Source organism: Cuculus canorus, chromosome 1, assembly GCF_017976375.1.
Source record: "Cuculus canorus isolate bCucCan1 chromosome 1, bCucCan1.pri, whole genome shotgun sequence".
Lineage (NCBI taxonomy): Eukaryota > Metazoa > Chordata > Aves > Cuculiformes > Cuculidae > Cuculus > Cuculus canorus.
Window position 1 is genome coordinate 105,441,480 of NC_071401.1, and position 16,925 is coordinate 105,458,404.

Genomic DNA, 16,925 nt, shown 5'->3' on the forward strand with positions numbered 1-16,925 from the left:
GTTGTTTGAAGTAGTACATCAACATCCCTGCTAGTTCAGGCATACTAGTACATTCGTTAGTAAAAGCCATGTAGCTGTTGGCATGTCTGCCTTCTGTTTGCTGCAAACCCACAGTACCTCCCAGCAGTAGCTTGTGAGAGAGCTAATGGTTACCCACAAACCCTGAAATTTGATACCTTAGGTAAGGTGTTGGTAAATGCTGAATTTTAGCATCTGTCACTTTTCAACTTAGAAGCGATTAACTCTCTTCTCCCAACCTATTAAATATTCATCCTGAGGTGCGGTAATATTGCTATAGGGTTGGGGTTTTTTTTTGGTGTTTTTTGCCTCCTTATTACAATTTCTTATTTTTCCCTCTGTTTCTCTCTATAGAGTAGTTGAGAAGACACATTGCAAGCTGCTCTGATGGACCATCAGGTCTGAACTCATGGAAGTGATGACACTAAACAGTGCAATGAACATTTTCTTTATTTATGTACTATTAAAAGAACTGTAAATGCAATGTAAAGACACACAGCCACACATATCCCACAGATACTTTACTTGTGTTCTTCTCCTTAATACACCATCCACCTTAAACTATTTCTTGTCAGGAGTATATAAAAAAAAAAAAAAGAAAGAAAAAAAAATCGCCCTCCAGAATGAAAAGGATTTCCTTCTGTATATAATTTCTTTTGTTGCATTGCTATGCAAGCTCACCTTCTTTTTAGCTATGTTCATATTCATGTCTGTTTTATTGGTCTGTTGTACTATATGTGAATTAATAGGCTGTGGTGCCATATATTAACTTTTAATTGTGTAACTTTTATGTTTAAAGTTTGCACTGCAATTTTATTTGGTGATAAGCACAAAACTCTACTCCTCATGACATGAAGAAAAAAAGAGACTGAATGTGTGAAGGTTTACATACTGTAAGCTACTGGATAATGCTGGATGTAAAGACGGATGTTAGGTGGTTTTCCATTGGGGTGTAGAAATGAAAAAGTGACAGGCAAAATTGATGTCAGTGAAGACATTAGAGACAGATTTAAATCTTTTAAAAGTAAGCAACATAGTTGCTCTTCCTATTTATGAAGGGGTCAGAAGTTGGAAGTGTGAGATTAAAGAGTGAATATGAAAATAAAGGTAGCATGAGATGGCCTAGACCCTTTCACTAGAATGATGACCTTAGTATCAGTTTTTAGCCATCCCATGCCACTAAGTAAAAGGGAAGAAAAAGAAACCTTGCTACAAACTAAAGAACTTAAGGTGTTTCACTAAAGCTGTTTTTATATTGCAGTTTTAAAAGAATTATTACCATTAATTTCTGCAACCCAAAATAAAAAACAGAGATTTCACAGGAGAAACAAGCTATATCATCTCAAGGAATACCTAGTAAGTAGTTATGGATGCAATTTATTATTTAGACATATTCAGGCTGCTTCCAAAAAATTGAAATGTCAGAGTATCATATTTCATCTTTCCAATACATGTACAGTACAATAGAGGATAGAGCTGCACCACTGAAATTCATGACTTTAATTGTTTTGATGCAGTCTAAACAAACCTTTGTTTTGTTACATGAAGTCTGCTAGAGGTGAAGCTGGATCCACTAACTTTGTAGTAAAATGTTCAATGTTTGGAAGGAAAGCAATAGTCAAATTATTTTCAACTTGCATTAGGTACATTTCTGGCAATTCCATACCTCCAAAAAGCTGGATATAAGCAAAGAAAATCTGACCTGTGTTTTAGTGAGTGGCTTCAAACTCTACTATGATAAGGAAATAAGATATGTTTATACACTTTTGAATAAACCAAACTCTGTAAGTGGACACTAATGACAGCATACTGTCTCTTCATTAGTTTTCATAGCTTAGTCCAAATCTTCTGTATCTCTCAAATTTCAATGAGTAAATTTTCCAACTTTTCTTAGAATATTCTGTGTGGATAGCCCACTCATTTGATGCTTATTTTAAATTTTGCATCCTACAGCTTATTTCTGTTAGTTACCTGACCATGAACACAAGTTTCCATTTGAATATTCTTTTTGTATAACCAGTCTATGTTGTTTTATATATTGCCTTGGAGCTCACCAGTATTAAAAACACTTTTAGTAATGGGAGAAATTTAGAAAAGTAAATTACAATGCTAAATATGTGTTGCTTTTCATTTCATTAACTTGTTCCATGATAAGATAAAACACTACAGCCATCAAATATAACTCAGCACTACTGAATCTTAAAAAAAATGCTAGTTAACTTCCTTAAGGTCAAGACTGTTATTTAGCAGATTATAAATCAAAAAAGTTGAGAACAAAATGTGTGCATTTATTTATATATGTGACCAATAAGTATATGTAATTTTCCTGCTTGTTAAACCATTATAGTTAAAACCATTACTTAAAAATGTGCAAAATTGTTCAAGCAAGGTAAAGAAGGCATCTTATTTATATGTGTATGGTTCTTATTTGGTATTATCATATGAAGAGAAGACTATTCAGGGTACAATTTAAATTTAATTCTCTGGAAAATGTTTGTCAGTCACTGGTAGGGTTTTTTTGTGCTGAGCTTTGGTGGAACACCTTACTCACTATGTTCTATTCAAAATTCAACACCATTAGACTTTGATAAAGCCATCCCAATTACCTTCAAATATGTGTTTTATCTCTTCCACTGGAAATTAAATGTGTGTCAGTATTAAAGCTGTGCAGTACCATGATATTCACTAACTTGTCCATCTGCTTCTGTACATTTCTGTTCATTAATAATTTGCTTACAATATTACATAAGGTGTTGTGTATCTCAAATTGTCTCCATTATCTTACAGGTGATGTCTCTTCTTTTTTTTTCTCTCTCTCTTTTCTATACAGTGTACTTCCAATGAACCACAGTACATATTTTTTAAAATGCCATTTAATTTACTATTTTGAAAGAAGTATTCTTCTTTTTTTTAAAAAAAAAATTGAAAACATTTATTGTGAATAATGTGTTTAAAGAAAAGGGATGTTGTGGCAGCACTTAGAATTGTTTTTTAATTTGTGTTTTTTTAAAAAACTGTTTATTGGCTACAGTTTGTTCACAAAAAAGTATGACCTCTTAATGTGTTTCATTGGTATTGTTAGTGCAGCAAAGTTTAATTGGCATAAAAAGTTGGTTAATAGTACTGTTGAAGTGTGTATTGTATATTTACTGGGGAAAAATAAAACATATTCACATTTCAAATCTATGTTAAAAGACCTTGAGTAAGGAGTCAATATGTGAAAACCCAAACTGGGAAAATCAGGCAATAATAACATAGACTGAGCTATAATCATCACTGTCCACTTACAGTAACAAAGATCTTTTTATATGCTGATTTTTGAACTAAGCTAACAGCTGTCTTATAAACATTGCCTGTCACAGGAATTTCTGTTTAAGGTCCTGTCTATATTAGGAGTAGTTGTATCAATGTAATAACACTGATACAGCTCTTCTAGTGAACATCCTCTGTTTGTAGACACGCTATCTCAATGTAAAGTGAGGGCTGGAAGTGCACAACTTATTTGCTTAAAGCCGATAATGTAGTAGATGTGTAAAACCTCTGTTCATTGGGTCTGAACTCTTGGACCTAGGAGTTTGTACTGATGCAGCTACTGCCAACCCACTACAGTCTATCAACACAACCTATAGATAGATGTTAGGTCAATTCTTCTCAATCTTTACATTGACTATAAGCTCAATTTTAAATACAGGAGAGCTGAAGGACCAAATACTAAACTGTTACATGTGCTTCAGTGGTGTAGTGCTGTATGGGCGGCTATTTCAGTGATGCAAATAACAAGCATTTCTTTTTCGTTATTTAATATTTCTTAACTCCTTATCCAAGTCAGAAAACCTTTTGAGTAACTTTTGACTGCCACTTGAATACTACAGAAACATTGTTCCTTGAGAAAAGTACAAATGAAAAGGAGGATGGAGTGTTTTAAGTATATTGATTTAGCTATACACCAATGTAAAAGGAAGACATGTCTGTTTGAAATAATATAGTGGCTCATGCTTGCCTCAGCCAGTATGTTGCCAAGCAGTTGTATACTAAGGCTGAGAAAGAGTCCTCACAACTGACAGAGGAAAGGTATTTGGGTTGGGGGAGATTCTGGCAGGAACTTTTTCCTTTTTTAAAAACTTTGGGCAGCTCCTCTGGCTTTTCTACAATTTATGCAGTTTGGGGTTTTTATGATTAATGGCTTTGTGGAAATTTAGTAGGGGGACTAGAAGGAAAAAAAGTTGTCCTTCTTTTATAAAGACTGGGGAGAAATTGTTTGCTGAGGGGAGGATTTTTTAATTTCATTTTTATTTTTTTATCAAGTTTTGTTCCGTCTGTCGGGAACATGTTAGCTAATAATAAATTATATTTGAAAACCATGTGGGCAATGGACAGTTCATTTAGGAGGTATATGCAAACATCAAGAAAGACGGCAAAGATTAATTCTAAAAAAACACATATTTTGCCTTAGTATCAGCCCAGTCCACTGGAGGTTCAGATGTAATTCTGAACTTTTGATGGTACATATAAACTTCTTTACTTTTGGTTTCCATTCCAAAATAAATTATCCAAAGTCCACAGGAGGCCTAGATCCTCAGGACTGTAGGACTGGTACTGTAAATGAGTGGTTAATCCAAGCTGGTGGGACTGGAGGATGCTCCAGGTGTAGAATTCCCCAGCCCTGGCTGCTCACCCCCCAGCGGTCTCCTGCCGGGAAACACAGGTGGCTCCGGGCTCAGCTGGTTTCAGTGAATCCTTCACTCGGCACTTCGTCAGCCATCACATACGTAGAGGCAGAGTAGTTCACCAAGGAGTGAGTTTTTCAAGGCAAGGAAGGTGTCCCATGAGTTAGGCATTGTGACGGTTCACATTAGGACCACTTAATCAGGCAAGTCTCACGTTTTGTGACCGTGATCTGCAGTCCTTGTCTCAGTGCTGTCCTGCTGTGATCTGTATACTCAGTGCTGCTGTTATCGCCTGGATCTGGGGTACCTGGCACGGTGGGTACAAGAGAAGAAGTGCAGTTTTGCTGGGTCACGTAAGGTTCTGCATGCATTGAGAGGCTGGTTATATGCCCTACTAGTTAAGAGGGGCCAGTACAAAGTAGGCAGGGGTCAAAAAAATCTGTTCTATTGTTTCTAGGTGGTTCTCTGCTTCCATTTCAGACTGACCTCTTCTCTGCCAGTCACTCCTCAACCCAAAATAAGAGTTACGGCTTAGAGACTTCTCATGGGGTCCAGAAGAGTTGTAGGGCCGTGCTTCTGTGCTGTGAACATGGACAGGGGATTTGAGGAGAGCTAGCTCTCAGGTCTAGTGTTAGCGTGAGGACTAGATTGCCTTTACTTAACTGTGTAACTGCATCCAGGAAGGCCCAAGCAGAAAATAAGTTCCTAGAGCACAACCCAGCATTGCAGCATCTCTTCTGGCATGTGACTCCTCATTCAGTCTGTTTCAGACCATCCTGAGTTTGATGCTGGCTTCTCACCATATCCTGAGGTGTGAAACGGCTTACACCCACATTTAGGCAAGTGAGGTGGTTCCTCTCTTCGGGGGGGAGGAAAGAGAAAGGGGGGAGGAAAAAACCAACCCCTCCCACCCGAAATACCAAACCTGTCACTTCATCTCAAACCCTTTGAAACAATCTTCAAAAATCCCAGAAACAAAACCAAGGCATTTTAGATGTATATGTTTGGGGATTTCTATCTTTTTTCCTTTTCTTGGTATTTTGTGTTAGCTATCATTGAGATGATCTTTTTTTTTTTTTTTTGGAGTTGCTACACTTTCTCTCCACCCTTTCCATTCTCCAGTACTTCTCTTTCAGCTGTAAAGAAGTTATGGTAGACAGTAATTACATTTGTCTATTTTCCATGTTATAGCTTTAAACAAGGTGCACAGTTGCATTTGGTTTAATTGATCAAAGCCAGATGGGTTTGTGGTTTTTTTTTTCTAAAAAAAGGCCTGCTACTATTTGTGGTGATATTTGTTCCCCATTTATGCTGATCAGTGCATCTTTTGCCTTCAAGGATGCCATTAGTAATTCTCATTTGTGTTCAAAAGCAGGAATCCATTGTGCAGCACTTGGAGAGCCACTCGGATGCAGGTAAAGAATATAACAGCTTGAGCAAGTGCTAATTAGAACCAATTAAACTTAATTGACCTCCTTTGGCAGTAAAATGCATAATAGAACTTGCTCTGTCCTTGCAAAATGGAGATCTCGCCTCTAAGCATAACAGTGAAGCATGATTTCATGTACCAGCCTGTAGTAATTATGTGGATATAACAACCAGGAAGCGGCTTGTTCCAATTTGTTCTAATAACTGAGCTGTACTGTATCAGGGCAATGCAATAAAAGAGAGATTTCTGGTTCAGTCTATCTATTTAAAAACCTAATTTTTACAGAGCATATGAACATCCCAGGATACCAATACTAATCTCTAGGAATGAGTTAGCAGAAAAATAGAGTCCCCTTTATAGGTAAGTAAGAGTGTAAGCATAAAAAAGGCAGTTATATGACTGCAAGTTGGAAATGGCTCTGATGCTCAGAGGCTGTATCTATCCTGAGTAGTAGGTGTAAGCTCTGGTGTGCCTGGGTTGGTGCCTTCTCTGGGTGAATGACCTACCTACAATTTAGCATGGCTCCTCACTGCCCCTTGCAATGAGGTTGCCTTCTGCAGACTTATGCTTCAAAAGGAACCCTGTTATTCATCCATCTGACATTTGTGGTGCCATGGGACTGGGGGACAGACAGGGTGTGTGCACTACTATCATGGGCACCAATGTGGATATAGTTAGAGGTACCCAAATAAAAGTAGAGAGAGAAAGAGCAGAGGAGAAAATTAAGGGTAAGAACTGTGCAATTGTATGAATTCTAAAGGATCAGTGGTGAGTGTTAAACTATCCCTGTGAAAAGCTGAAAAGCCATTCTTATTAGCAAAACACAATTGATTCAGTTTCAATAACCGTGCTTTGCTGACTTTTTTTCTTAGCAGGAACTGAATGCGACTGATTTTGCTGCTAACTTGGCCTTACTATTAAAAGCAATAAAGGTGTTAGTCAGGTGGGGACTTTGGTGTGACCAATAACATCACTCTCCCTTCAGGGAATGTTCATGTGCTGGCTTGTTAATGAATTTCTTTTCTAATGAGTATCATTAAAAACCCTTTGATTAGCTATTTGTGTCAATGCCCTTCCTTCTTCCTCTAAGCTGCTGCTTGGCTAGTGGCAGCAGGCTTTTGCCCTAGGCAGAAAGCATGCAGCTGTATTCCTTATCTCATAATAAAAGTCTGAGGCAAACTGCAATACAAAGGAGATAAAAAAAAAAAAAAAGTAAAAAAAAAAAAAAGACGTCACAGTTTTGTTGAAGTTGTTTTCTACATATGTACAAACTGATCGGGCCACTACCATTTAGACAAGAATGTCATTAGGGGAAATGAAGAGCAATAAGTAGTGATGGTGAAGCATGTAACAATAATTTACATACACCTTGAGTGCCAGTAGGCAAAAAATCAAATAAAACTATAACCTAGGAAAAGAGGATGCCAGGAAATAAACGGACTGCAACAAACAAACAAAAAATGCTATGTCATAAAATGTAGCAAAAAGTCTGGAAAACAAAATTGAAACCAAACCAAGGCACTTCACATCTCAGGCCTCTTAATGAGATATTGATGGCATAGAAATTGCTTACTCCTATGCAAGACAAAAGGAAGACTGAGAAACACAAAACAATTAGGAAACAGATTTTGCTATCTAAGGCTTAATAGAAAGAGATGTGCCATAGCAGAGCACAATTAATCACCATGTGCCTGAAACACCTTCTTCTCCTGAGCTACTGCAGACCTGTCTCCTCCTTCCCAATCTTAAAATGACAGACACCCAGTTCAGTGGTATTTTAAATAAATCTCTCTCTTCTATTTCTTCCTCAGTCCTTCAATTCTCCTGGTGAATTGCAGCTACTGATAAACAAACCTTTTGCATTTCCTCTGGTGTCACAAGCTTCAAACTCACTTCAGCCTACCCACCCCCTTCATCCTGCTCTTCTTTTTTCTCATCAGGCATACACTTCATCTACATATTTTCTACCTTGTTGTTAGGCATATAATGAGGCCTTTCTATTTTTGTCCTTCTTTACCCAGAAAGCTGCCTTAGATGCATTGCTCTTAGAGATGTTGAATATGAGGTTTCAGGTCATTGAATATGGGGTTTCTCTAGGTCATTGGGTGCCTTTAGGGCTTTTATAAGTACAGGAGACCCATTGATGAGTCTTGATTTGAGTGTTTCAGCCCTGTACACAGAGCCTGAGAAACTCAAGGTGAATGATCACAGTTGCAGAAGGATTAAGGCCGCGTGTTGCATCCATGGCTACTGTGCTGTATGTAGTTCTCTGAGCCAATGTATTTGTATTAATAGCAGCAGTGTAATGTACCTTAAAACATCTGTAAAGTAAGTACCTCTAAACAGTGACAACCTGAGACTAAATCTTGGGTCTGATGAGAGCTGAGTTAAGGCCTCAGTCTTTAATCAGGACGAAATATTAGATTTTCCAGGGTAGTCTCTGGGGTGTGGTAGCAGATTTTTGCCCATCAAAAGACTGCCTTTCTGTTCTACGTACCTTACAGCCATGGGATATTCAAACATATAAGGGAATATATATAAGGAACTTTGAATCTCCTTATACCATAGTACATATGTACTTTGGATCTTTTGCAAGTTACCTAAATCCCAAGTGTTTTTACAAGCACTTATCACTAAGAATATTCAAAGAAGAATCGCTTTCTATATATTTGTATTCTTTACTGTTTGTGCAGGGCCATGAAAGAGAATACCAATTTCAGTTCGTGGTTGCTGTTATGTTACACTTCTGATTTCACTGAGGGATTTATGAGGTATGATTCTCATAGGAAAACACGTCAATTAGAAGCTAATAGTAGAAGTATTAGACCTCCCAGATCCTGCAGGGACCCTCATACTTTAGCTGAGGGTAAAACCTTTCAGTACTTTCACAGCTACTTCTTTTTTTAATCAATTGAATCATGGAGTTACAGTATTTTGTAATATTCCCAGCAGAGCTGTCTGAAACTCAGTTGCTCTAGCCAGAAAATCCTGCTTGGACCAATATTTACACTTTTGTGGGACAAGGAAATCTTATATGACTTTTTAACAGCAGCAGGATGGTTAAAAAAAAAAAAAAAATTAGCAAACCCCAGGTAAACTCAACCGCTTTTAGTGAGCAGCTGAGGTTTCCTCTGCTTTAGTCTCTAACATAAGCCAGGAAATGTTTGGCGAAGGGATGTCTTCATGCCTGCTAATGTCCCCAGCACTTCTTGCCTCACCGGTGACACTCCTAGCTGGAGCAGCCGTGAGAGTGGAGGGCAAGGAAATAAAAAGGAAAGGGAGAGGAGAATTGAGACATACCATATTTCAACAACAGTTTTCACAACAAAACAGAATTCTTCTGGGTTTTTTCTGGCCACTTCTATAGTGCATTGTGGGTCAAGTATACAACGATACTCCTTTTGCTTACTGTCTATTTTTTTTGCTTTAGATGTGGATAAACATAAATGGCTCTCTCAGAAAAGGAGATCTCATAAAAAAACAGCATTAACTTCCAGAACAATGTGGGCTTGTCCTCAGTGCAGGCCTTTGATCATCAATATCAGGATGTGTCAGTAAATTGATTATCATTCGTACACCATTCCTAGTGCTGACAATAGTAATGACAGAATGATCTTAATTGGTCCCAGGGAACAAAAAAGAGACACAAAATTCTCTCTCTCTTTTTTTTTTTTTTTATGGTGAACAGTTCCTTTTTCTTTCTTGTCAAGCACTCAATATTATCATGGTAGTCTTAAGGGCATTCTGAAGCATCTTACGCTCTTCACTTTCTTAAATCCATTTATTAAGTTGGATGTTGTTGAGCATGATGCTGACATTTGGTGATTCTCACACAGTTTCTAATAGCTGCAGGGTGCTCATTTTTGGAAGCAGTTTTATGATGTTACAAAATGTCTTCTCTGCTTTTGCTGGCACATATCACAACATATAGCCGAAGCAGAGCTGTCAGGACAGCATGGCTTTATTTAGCAGATCATTGTTTGTCATCGAACTGATATTCTTTGAATTTTTTCATCTATAGTATTGTTGTCAATGGCTAAGATTTCAAAGCTTCATAAATGATTGCGCAGAGGAAGATTAATCCAGCCAGCAAACTTTCTGCCTTTAAGATTTTTGTAAAAGTCATTAACAGGGAAACAAATAATTTTCACTCTCTGATGAAGTCTTCATTATGGAGCATCTGAAACCTTGTTATAATGTGGATGACTTTGACATTGTATCTGCAGCTAAGTGTTTGCATTTCCAACAGCACTCATACAAAGGGAATTGAACACCACAAAGAGCTTCTGAAAGTAGCTTAACTTAATTTTCCTCTGTATTCATACAGTTTACAGGTTTACTAAGGGTCTCTCATGTTATTTACAATGTCTTTGTTTACCAAATTCTTATTTTAATTCCCTTGTATATACATCTTGGTGAATGTCAACGCTTGTAACTATCAGCTTTCGATAAACAATCTGCAAGAATGTGAGTTGTGTAGGACGTGAAATGAGTAGGTCACTCTATAATGAGCAACTGCAAAGGGAGGACAAGTTAGCTTAAAACACTTTCTGTATTTGTCAGATTTAATTTGAGGTTTGGACTGCGTGTAGGTTCAGAAACACTTGTCACAGGTGGTCAAGACATGCTAGGAAGAACTACAGTGAATAATAAGACTGTTGTGCTATGATGTTAAAATAACACCTGAAGCAACCATGGTAGCTGTTGTTTCATTTTTCTTCAGCACTGATTTAATTATTCTGAAATGAAACATTGACCTGCTAGTAGATTCTGTGATATTGAGGAAATGCTAATAACATATATTTGTTCTCTGTTCTCTTTTTTACCTTCTACACATCCAACCCTCCCCCCTCCTCCACAATAGACTCAAGTACTTACTTGAGGTGTAACAAATTATTGTCATACCCCTGCTGTTAAAGCACTCCTGGATGGCTGCATGGGAAAAAACCCAAACCAACAAAAGTTATTTTTTTAAACACTCTATAGAACTTTTGTCAATATTCACAGCTCTCCAGAAAGAAATCTTTTATTCAGAAAAAAAAATTAAGGTTCTTCAATGAAACAGTTTGATAGAGGCATTCATTCGCTGCCAGACAGAACCTAATCATTGTCCTTTATATACGTATTAAGCACCATTTTACCTACAGCTATCCCAAACAAGAAGTGATGTTACTCAGAGGACCAACGCCTATCCTGTGCTGCTCACACAAGACACTTCAACCTTCCTTATTCATGTAATTAATTTTTTGCACAGCTACTCTTAAAATTTCTGATGTTCTTCAGTCTGGACTCTTAACATTCATAATGCATCCTTCTTTAATACTACTTTAATTTTCTTACCTTTGGTTTTCCTTTTTTTTCTTAAAGGTACGATTTTGTTCTTTGAGCCCCTTCTACAGATTGTATGTTTATTCTTTGCTATTTCTATAAGAGAAATCAGAACCTAGGTGTTAACCCTGTTTGAGCAGATTCATTTACAGGTAGCTCATACTTAGGTACATGTTATGTAGCTGTTGCCACTTTTACAGGCATATGTTGTGTATGTGTTCAGATGTTCTTTCCTTTGGTACCTTGTGTGACATGTAAAAAAACTGGACAAATAAAATCTCAGCTTTGAGATTTTTCATACCTCCTGGGCAAGCCTATTTCCCTCTATGGCATGTTATATTTACTGAAGGATGATGAAGCTTTGAGCAGTTTCATACTTCCAAAAATTTTCCTTCAACTGAAAAATTACTAATGCTGATTACGTCTGGAAATTGAATAAGCAACTTCAGCCTCTATGAGCCTGCATGCACGTAGTCAGCTAGTGATTTGGAATGGCTTCAGCTCAGTAGAGCTAGTCAGGGAGAGACAGCACGTGGCCAGCAACTTCTCTCAGCTAGAGTCATAAATCATCATACAACCTGGCATTTACAAATTGGTCTTGGCCTAGAGCATCCAGAAGCTTTGTGAGAAACCTGGCCAGGGTAGAGCTAAAACACTAACAGCAAGCATCTTGGGAGATGCTTTCAAACTTCTAGCTGGAGGTGGATATGTAAACAATATTCTTTAGGGGCAAATTTCCAGGAAAATCTATTGCAATTTTTAATTTGTCTTCAATTACTTTTCCTGGAATTTTCTTTCAATTCAGTAGCTATCTTCGTTGTCCAAATGAGCATGGGCGAGGTGGATCTCAGATGACAGTTGGGCTCATCTGTCAGCAGTGATGTGAGAAAAACAGCAGTCCAGTTGCAATTTAGCACACAAAATGTTGCTGTTAAAGGGCAACCAGTTCATTGAACTTTGCTGAAAGTGATGAGGCTTTCCAATGGTTATTTAGCCTGTTAGCTGGAAGACAGTTCTAATCGTCTGAATAGCTGTCACATATGGTAAATCTCCACACAGATTGAAAATAGGCTGAAAATTAATGAGTTTCAAATTTAAAGACTCATGTGTCTTGAATATATCTACTTTTTTTCTCAGAGATTTTCCCATTATCTTTCCTCTCCTATTCCTCAGTCTTACCCTTTCCTTTTTACAAATTCTTTATCTCATACACAGTCATTGAAGCACTTTTCTGTGCATGTGCGTGTATTTATAAAATAGAGCTTAAACTGAAAGTTATAAACAGGCATTTCTGTATCTTAATCTACCAGCAGGTGATTGGCACAACTGGAAGAGTGAGGGAACAACAGCTCCGTTAAGATGTTCTGTGAAAAAATGGCATCAACTTCATACACAATTACACACTTACTAGTTAGTGTGAATTAAATGCTGTTTTCTGAACATTTTACTATATCTATTGGCTGCTAATCTTTGTCTTTTCACTTCAGCTTGTCCTCAGATTCTTTACTCCTTCTTACTTCTTTCTACTTTTCCCATCTGCCTCTTCTCTAATACTTTGCTTTGTCTAGGACTTCCAACTCATGCTGCTTTCTAACATAAGTCTTTCTACCCTCTAATTTTCCAAGATCGTCCTTTTCTCCATCTGCATTGCTAATGTAAAAATCATTATTATAAATATGTCATTCTAATACGTGAATAGCTAAATCTCTGAGAAGGCATACGACAAGCTAGCTCTCTCCAGAAAAATGAGTAGAATCAAATTCACTTCACAACTAAAGTGACTGATAGCCCCATTTTATCAGATACCTGATTTCTGCTTGTTACAAAATGTGAAAGGATTTTCTACATCTGTATGTGGGTATATAACCATCAGAGAGGAATTAATGATTCGGTATGCATATATTAGCTCTTTAAGAAGATCTTGCAGGAAAATATCAATCCTTTTGAGAGTCGGGGGGCAAAAGAAGCTGGAAAAGCCTATTTCTTTTCTGTAATCTCCATGGTGCTGTTACAGAAAGATTTAGAATTGCTTGCAGGCCTATTGGCTGGTTAGTGTAAGATGTGAGTATAGTAAAATATTGTTCTTTTTCCTCATTAAATTATTGAGTCCACTTCGACGTAAAATCCATAAAACCTATTGATTTGGGGAACTCTGAATCATCAATAACACAATGGCTTGTTTGTGGAATAAATATACAAACTGGAAATTAAATGTCATTGAAAAGGAAGTGAATTTTTACAAAGATAATAGAACTTACCAGTATAGTTTAGTCTACTGGTTTAACAGTAAAGGAGAACAGATTAGGATCATGTTTTAATCCAGCTGATTTCAAGCGCAACTGAAACTGGTGTTCTCATCTCCTGACATGTTTTTGAGAATCAGCAGGAAAATCATCCTCATCCTGAAGAACAGCTCTTATTTTGGTTGGTGCCTACAGGACAGCCAGATCCCAGAGAGTACCATGACTATGAGCAGGGCCACGCAGGGAGTGGAGGTGTTATGGGGCAGCCTACAGGGCTTTGGATTGCTCCTACATATTGACTACTCATTTGCTTCTTTTGGAGAGGGAGGAAGACAGTCCGAGCTTCTCTGTGTCTTGTGTGACACTGACACAGCAAATGTCACATTTTTGGTTTGTTTTGTTTTAATTCTGCACCCTACTGAGCTTTGCCTGGAAAAAAACTTCTGCAGGTCCCCATAAACTTCTCCGATGACTTTTGCCTCTGTCTGTAAGGTTGGATATGGTGGATATATGTCAAAGTGGCTTCTCCCTTCCCTCTCATTACTTGCAGAGTAAGCCTGTAGAACTAGGAGGGGAAGAAGGTACTGACTTTTGTGGGGGCTTTGGGAGGCAGTGAGGGATTTAGAAACAAGGAAATTGTTTGAGTCTCCTTCTCTTTGTCCCATGCGCTAGATCTTTCTTCCCACCACTGCCTCACCTTCCTGATTTTGTGGGTTTTGTGTCGATTTCTCTAAATTATGGAAATGCTAATCTTTTGAATTTCATTTGTTGGATGCTGAAAAGCAAGCCTCCTTCGTGATGCAAAGATTAACAAAATAATTCCCGGTAGAGGGTTACAACACTCTCATTCTCCCTTTTCCAGCATGAGCTTATGGCTTCTGTGTAGTCTGGAACCTCAAAATTGCACTATCTCTGAGATGCTCTTTTTCCTCTGGCACTGCTAACTAGAAGGTAGAGATTTCTCAAGGAAATCTCCATTTCCATGCAGTATTTAAACAATCTGCTAAAACTTTATATAAACGTAAGTAGACTGATTGTTTGTCCATTTGTTATCTGGAGAGCTACACACACTGATGTTGATGACTACATGGATTTGTTGCTGGTATGAGTTTCTATATCAATTCTCTCATTCCAACCCTTCCAAACAGTCCAAACAACTCTTCATGTGTGTGCATTGCAAATTGCTTGGCAAGTGTTTTCTATTGACATCAAACTAGTGAAATGACAGGTAAATTGTTTTATAGTGTAGATTACAGACTGGAAACATTGTATGCAAGTCTAGCTAAGTTATAGAAGTAGCCAGCTGCTATTCAAAACATCACTTTCCAATAATAGAACATTAATTGTCAAAATGGAGGGATCAAGGGGGTTTGTTAATGTGTAAAATAACATCTGGCATCCATGCTTGTTTGTTTTTGAGCACCTCACCAGGCACAGACGATTACACCAAATTACACTAGTGTTGAGAACAAGGATTACACTAGGTTTCACAAAATGATTTCAGTGAAGATTATGGCATGAATTTATACCAAATCATGAAGGCAAAGCAAAACTTGACATACCTTGCATTACCTAAACAATTAGTCATTAAAAAATATAATTCTATATAATACATATCAAGTCTGAATAATATATGAATGCACCAGCATTTTACGAAAATTCACAGACAGATGGATAAAGTTGGCAATAAACACTATTTCTCTTTGTTTCTGTGTCATCAAGACCATAGCTAATGAAAGAATGTTGAAAAGAGTCTTCACAACCTCAGTAAGATTTATATTTTGTCAAAGTAGTGCTCAGAGAAGAAGGTTTCATGAACCAATAAAGAAATTCCATGGGTATCTGAATTATAGAATTGCCTATTAAATGAAAAAATAAATACCAGAGCTGTTGGGGATATTGTGTTTGGTGTCACTGTCTGATAAATTTGTTTTAAAATATAAAAGGATTAAAAATGATCATTACTTAGGCTAGGATTAGTAATAAATAAGCAAAAGCTATTTTGCTAAAGCCCTAGGTGAACAATGGCACTTGAAAATGAAACACTGGCAAAATGCCCATCTCCTCTGGGAAAAGCCAGCAGTTTCTCTTTGTAAGCAAACAGCCTACAGAATGCAATCGTCTTCCTCGTCCATTAAGAACATCTCAACAGGGCACACTTTCTCTGTGGTTTTGTGATTACTTGTTTAATCATAAGTAATGGTTGCATTCACAGATGCAAACACAGGGATGGTAAGTTTTTTCCATCACATATTTGAGGATCATATGTTTACATCTAAACATATTTATATCTGTGTGTATGTGGTTCTGGTTTTTTAATTTCCTCTCCAAATGTGTCTTGCAAGAATGAAAGACTAAAAGCTAACCACAGACTTCAAGAACTGATTTTTCTCACACGTGTTTTTAATTTTTTTTTAATATATGTCTTACTGGAAACAGACACATTCCAGCACACACACACAGAGCAGAATTTTCCTACTGCGGGAGTTCTGGCAAAAGATATTTGCACAGTTCTTCATAATGATCTACCTTTGAGAATGGTGTGGGGTGGATTCACCCCAAAATAAATATGTCAAAATAAATACAATGCCAAATTCAGCATTTCATGTGTAACGTGGGAAAAAGTTTATCATCCCATGTTGTTTGGGACAACATAACTTGGACTGTGACTTACATCCATAGTTCCTGGCTATGATTTTGTTCTGAGGCAAGTTTTATAGAATCATGTATTTCATTCTTCATGAAAATGGCTAAAAGACCATTTCACACACACACCCTTTTAAAAAGATTGGTGCCACCGTAACATGTACAAACATGGCAACAACTTACTAGAATGCTCCCATACGGCAATACAAACATCACCATTTCACCACTGTATGTCACTGGCATTTATAAAACACCATTAAAGGCATCAATTGTACTCATTGTCTGTTATTCATACCTGGCGCTCTTTTAAGAAAAACAATTTTGAGAGTTTGAGGGCCAGGTACAAGCTCCCTCTGTGAGCTGAAGGCCAGAGGAGAGAGCCACTTTACCTCATAGATTCTATTGCCTGCCACAGGCCCCAGAGGATCCAAGGTTTCTGTTTGCACACTCTTTTTGGGCAGCCGTCGGTAGCATGACATGCTAGACCCTTGGGTCAGCAGAACTATAAGTAACAGCAGGAGAAGCTTGCTTCACCATCTCTAAGGGCTGTAAGGCAGAAGGAACTAGCTAGGCTGGGCTTTATATAATTATTTT

At 37.5% G+C, this 16,925-nt stretch overlaps 1 protein-coding gene across 21 annotated transcripts in view; it reads left to right on the top strand.

The window, feature by feature from the left end:
* ROBO2 (roundabout guidance receptor 2) overlaps nt 1-16,554 on the top strand; it is a 928,484-nt gene extending 911,930 nt beyond the window's left edge. For 14 of the 21 annotated variants that reach the window (XM_054070040.1, XM_054069965.1, XM_054069947.1 and 11 more), the window contains one exon: nt 373-16,554. In XM_054070040.1, coding sequence (XP_053926015.1) covers nt 373-374 — 2 coding nt within the window. In that variant the 3' untranslated portion in view covers nt 375-16,554. The remainder of the gene's footprint in view (nt 1-372) is intronic. The other 7 variants (XM_054070019.1, XM_054070035.1, XM_054070029.1 and 4 more) reach the window with 1 other exon arrangement.
* The last annotated feature ends 371 nt before the right edge of the window (nt 16,555-16,925 follow it).